Raw genomic sequence first — 5,389 nt, 5'->3', positions numbered from 1 at the left:
TTTACACGTGGTAATGTTAATTTTCTATCAATTTAATAATCGTTATTCAAAGTAACTTGAATATTTGATGGAATTGCCGTTAGATCTAATCAGGTACATGTTACCTTCTGACTTGATTTATACACTACTTTCCTCAGCTACCGTTGACAGAGTATTTTCTAAAGTCGGTGAATTATTTAAGTATATATGTCACAGTTTAAAAGATGAAAACTTTCAAGAAAAAAAAAGAAGACTTTTCTCAATGAATTAAATATATAAAACGTTGGATTAATCATTTTATGGATTTAAATATAATTTTAGATCTTTATGTTTTATTTATTCATGTGCCTTATTTCTCTTAATTTTTTGGAATAAATAATATATATAAATTTCAGGAATTTAATTGCAATCATAAAGAGTTGTGAAATTTAAGTACCCCTAAACGAGCGAAAATATGATGAAAAATATTTATAGAGAATTAGTTCTACATTTTGAATTTTCAAAAAATGGCATTTATCCCTTTATATCAGTGTGTTTGTTTTTTTATCTTCATCTACGTATTCTGCATCATTTCTAGCTTAGTTAAAAAATAGTAACAATTTATATTGTGATCGCCGATATTGCTTAAAATGAGATAGTTTAGAATATTGAGATAGGGCATAAGATTGAAATTATAAATATATAGAAAATTACCCCTAAACTCGTTACTAAGATCCTAATTAACTCCATAATGGATTATTTTTTGTTAAATTTATTTTAATTTTGTTATTTTTAATCGCAAATATGTAGAAAATAACATAATATAATGAATATCTAAGAAAATAAATGTTTATTTTATATTATGAATGATTTATTTGCATAAAATCCATTGTGAGGATAATATTTTAAGAAAATCGAAGCAATTCGGGAAATGATATTTTAGATGAAGGAATTAAGCCGTGTACGACGAATACTACAATTAATTTTTCCTTTGTTATTTTTGTTGTGACAGCAACATTACGAAATTCTAAGTAAATATTTATGTCATCATAAAAAATATTATGTGCTTCAATAATAAACCAAACATTAATTTATTTGGATTTTATTTTGTTTTTAAATTTATGTGTAACTTTTTTATAATCCAATAATATACCTAAATAAAGATACAAATAACTAATACTTATTGAATATGTAATCTAGGTTAATTTAGTTTTATACGCTAAGTGTGGTTAAATTTAGGTATTATAGGTATTTTTATAGTAAAAAAATTAAGATAATAATTTTATACATATATTTTCTCATGGTACACGAGTTGTAATTTTGTAAATCTAAACCAAACATGCCAACTATTCAATTAATATCATGACTCCGGTTAAAATTGGGTCTAATGATCTGAAACTCACTTCTAGTTTATGAATCATTATGATTAATAATAGCATAATATTTTGCAAGCAAATATAAAGATTAATTAAAACTTGATTACAGTATAAACTCACTAAAAATAGATCAGAATATATTCTATTAATATTTTTATTATTAAGTATAAATCATTTATTCCATATATTCTTTAAGTTTCAAATAAAATATCTTCTAACTTCACAATGCATGTTTAAGTGATAATGTGACTTTAGCATGTCAAAATTTTTATTTTAGTATGTTAAGTAGAACATGAAATATAAGCTAATCATACCCATATGTAAGACAGAGGGGGAGGGAGAATTCACATTCTCTATTAGGCAGCACACCATTTTATCTTTTTAGTGTAAGTATAATACTATCATTTATGAATAAATAAAGTATGAACTTCGTTGATTAAATATCTGTAATCCCAACCAGGGAGGATATATTCAAATTGGCTATTTTATAAAAAAGTTGATTAATCAACTTCTTCCCTTTGCTTTACGTTGAAAATATCATAACCCTTCCTCAAGCAGCAGTTCATTCTTCCAGACTGAAGATTTTAATATACAAGTGCCTTGATAGTTACTAAGCCTTACTGCCAATAAAAATCCCTTGTCGCCTTGATCTATTTATTTCTCTATGGTCTCAGCCTTACCCTATTAAAGTAGACTTTATAATTAAACATAAAATTACCGTAATGATTGTACATGATGAAAAAGGATCAACAACATTAATTGATCCACAACTAATAATTGCAGATGGTGGCCGTATAATTCATTTAACGAGGGAAGCTCGCTATATATGCGAAATACTTCATATTGCATGGTGAATTAGCCGCAAAAATGAAAGAAACTTAATCAAAAAAACAAACATACAAGATTAACTTATGAAGAACCGCAAATACATTTATTAACAGACGTTCATTAATAAATACACTGTAAGACTTGTTTCCAGAAATTAGCGGGAATATTATAACGAAATCCTTGATAATAAAATGCTTATCTTGGACCCCCAGAAATGACAAATTGATCCAGCTCCTAATCGGTAACCAATGTTGAAGAACATCTTTCCATACTATCATTTTCACTATTCTGATCTTCCCCTTTAGAAGAGTTGGATTCATTAGCCACTACATTTTTTGAGGTAACATCATCCTTCAAAGAAGAAGTGAATTTACTCATGTATATTTTGTGATTACCACTTCTTCCACGGCCGCGACTGCACCTCCTGATTCCTTCATTTGTATATGATATATTTAATGGGAACCGTGAACCTTGAGCATGATGTGGCCTTTGAGACAAACCTATCATGATAGGTGGAGGAGGTCCTCTATAGAGATTATTACAGTTACGATATCCCCTGTTGTTACTACCAGGAATGACGGGAGGTAAAAACGGAGTTCTATACAAATTAGATGGGTACGAACCAGTATAAATGCTTTGATGAAATGGTAAAAACCCTTCAATCCCTCTTATAGGAACTAAAAAATTGTTCATCGGATTTATATGGTTTTGACCAACACAATTATATCCACGTCCCTTTATATATCTTGATCCTCTTGAATGGCTGTTTTTATACTGTATATTTGAACAATTCTCTGTTAAAACATTTACGGAGTTTGAACTATCATTATCTGGCGATTGTTTCTGAACCTGTCTTTCTTTATCCTCCATCTTCATTTTGGACATCATGGCAATAGTTTCGGCAATAGCTGACTTTTTCCCTTCTTTCTTTTCTTGAAGATGATCAGAAATATGGGTACTATTATGAGGTCTCGATCTATGACTACTATCATTCTCCGTCCCAAATTTAACGTTAGATCTACTACCACGACTTCTATTTCCTCGAAGGATACCCCGTCCACGCGCAGCACTTCTTCCAGCATTCGATGAGAAAGGTTGTTGCCAACCATTGAGTGCAGACCTTGTACTACTTTGATGATGCGTTGTTGATAATGAGTTGAGAGTATTGTTTAATGATGAAGAATTCCAACCTCTGCCACAAGGCGTGTGGTTCCTCCATGCCGCATAATTACTACTATCATCAAAGCCGTTACAATCTTCAACCATTTTATGCTGCATTAAAAATTGCTGATTGTAATGAGGAGGGAGGATATTCATGGGCTGTTGATTTGAATGATGTTGCTGATAATGATATTGCTGCGATAATGCTGCCTTCCCACGCTCCTTACATTCCTCATCCCAAGATCCAATAATCAAATCATCCTTCCTTATCTCATTTACACTTTCAAAAACATTCGACTGTTCCTATCAAACAAAACATTAGGAGGGGAAAAGCCTGGAACCTCAAATTCGAAACATACTTGTCCACCTTCAGGCCGAGGTCTGGGAGGCATTGTTTGCAGCATGTTGCCCATGCTGCCCATGCCTGACGATTGTGCTTGGGAACAGGAAATAGTGGCAGGACTATAAGGACTCAAGGGACTATATCCATTCAGCTCATGTATCCCGCTCCGCGCTACTGCAAATCCATTTCCACCTTGACTCGAGTTCCCACTTCCAACACTTGCAACACCAGGATAACTCTCCACTCGGGAAAGGGGAATAAACTCGCCCAGCGGTCCCTGGAAACCCTCTTCCACATTCTTCACATCGGGACTCAACATCGGAGGACCCAGCAGCACATTCCCGGGAACCACATTCTTCCAGCTCCTCTCACTCATCTCCAGAGAGCTGGGCACGCCCCCATTCGGAGAAAGGCCGCCACTCCCATCCAGCCCACCCGGCCCCGCACCGCCCAACAACAAGTAGTGAGGGGAGTTCCTCACACCACCGCCAGGGAGCATCACCTTCAATCCAGACTAAACAAACAAAGAAAACACATCAATAGCAGCACAGGACACGCCCATCACCCTCTTTACTTGTTGCGGAGCCAAAAGGGGAGCAGGCCCCATACCAGCCGCCTCCATATACTGCCAAACACCTCCTTCACACCTCTCTCCCAACAACCTCCTTGACTCTCCCAAAGAGCCCATCTCCCGAGAACTACCTTCCATCACAACCTCACATCCCTTCTCTCACAATCAACAACCAGAACCAACTTTACTTTACCTAGTAACTCACTCTCCTCTCCTTTCCTTTCCTTTCCTTTCCTTTCCCTTCCCTTTCCTTCCCTTCCCTTCCCTTGCCTCACCCCATTCCAATTCAGTCTTCATAACCTTTTCCCCTTTTCCCTCTCCTTCCTTCTTCTTTCCTCTTCCTTTAAGCTTTAAACTACTATGTTTTCGATTTAGTCCTGTCAAACTATCTTTTTTCTCTCTTCTGCTGTCGCGATGTCAAATCATTTCCCTTGTTATTACTAAAGTTGATTATATTGAAGAGAAAAACACATGCAAGGAGAAGGGGGGGGGGAATACATATGGTATCATTGTTTAAAATACTGATGTGATTATCATCTACCTTCTTTAGTATGATTTTTGAGGGTATAACGAAAGTATTTATTAGCAAAATGTTTAATGAAGATATACTACGTATAATTGACTTAGACATTTTTTATCTGTTACAGTAGATTTGCAAACATCACACTCCATGAAATTGTAATTCATTATGAACCTTATTCTCAGAATAATAGCTAATGAAACGACAAAGTAGAGTATTTGAAATATATTTGAAGCTCAAAGTTTAAAAAAGAAGGCTTTAATTAAATATAATCTACATACTAAAAAAATAAACCATCATCCATTTATGTTAAATATACAAAATTAAACAATTGGAATCATATAACTAATAACAATAAATTATATACACAGAATATTTAAAATAATAAGATTTATCCAAATAATATTTTCTGGTTCTGACATCGGAATCCAGTTAAATATGTCATAACTTTAGGGTACAAAACACAAACGAGACGAGGAGTTTAATCAAAATTCATGTAGAAGTTGCTATATATAATTGTGCACAGGATAGATTTATCTCTACCGATGAGATCTAACTAATTATTAATAATAAAGTCAATGTCAAAATCATAAAATTAGACAATAAATATACTAATAAATAAAAATGTTAGA

The 5,389-nt window shown here is 33.5% G+C and overlaps 1 protein-coding gene across 1 annotated transcript; it reads right to left on the bottom strand.

Moving 5' to 3' along the window:
- Nucleotides 1-2,243: 2,243 nt before the first annotated feature.
- LOC121126624 (uncharacterized) lies at nucleotides 2,244-4,562 on the bottom strand. The gene is made up of 3 exons (XM_040721922.2): nucleotides 4,241-4,562; nucleotides 3,683-4,180; nucleotides 2,244-3,626 (listed from the first exon to the last, which is right to left on the bottom strand). Exons 1-3 carry the CDS (start codon nucleotides 4,373-4,375, stop codon nucleotides 2,397-2,399), a joined length of 1,863 nt encoding a protein of 620 aa, XP_040577856.1. The 5' UTR covers nucleotides 4,376-4,562; the 3' UTR covers nucleotides 2,244-2,396.
- Between the last annotated feature and the right edge of the window lie 827 nt (nucleotides 4,563-5,389).

Source organism: Lepeophtheirus salmonis, chromosome 12 (genome assembly GCF_016086655.4).
Source record: "Lepeophtheirus salmonis chromosome 12, UVic_Lsal_1.4, whole genome shotgun sequence".
NCBI classification, from domain to species: domain Eukaryota; kingdom Metazoa; phylum Arthropoda; class Copepoda; order Siphonostomatoida; family Caligidae; genus Lepeophtheirus; species Lepeophtheirus salmonis.
Note: the sequence above shows the minus strand (reverse complement) of the source record. Positions and strands in the feature narration are given on the sequence as shown.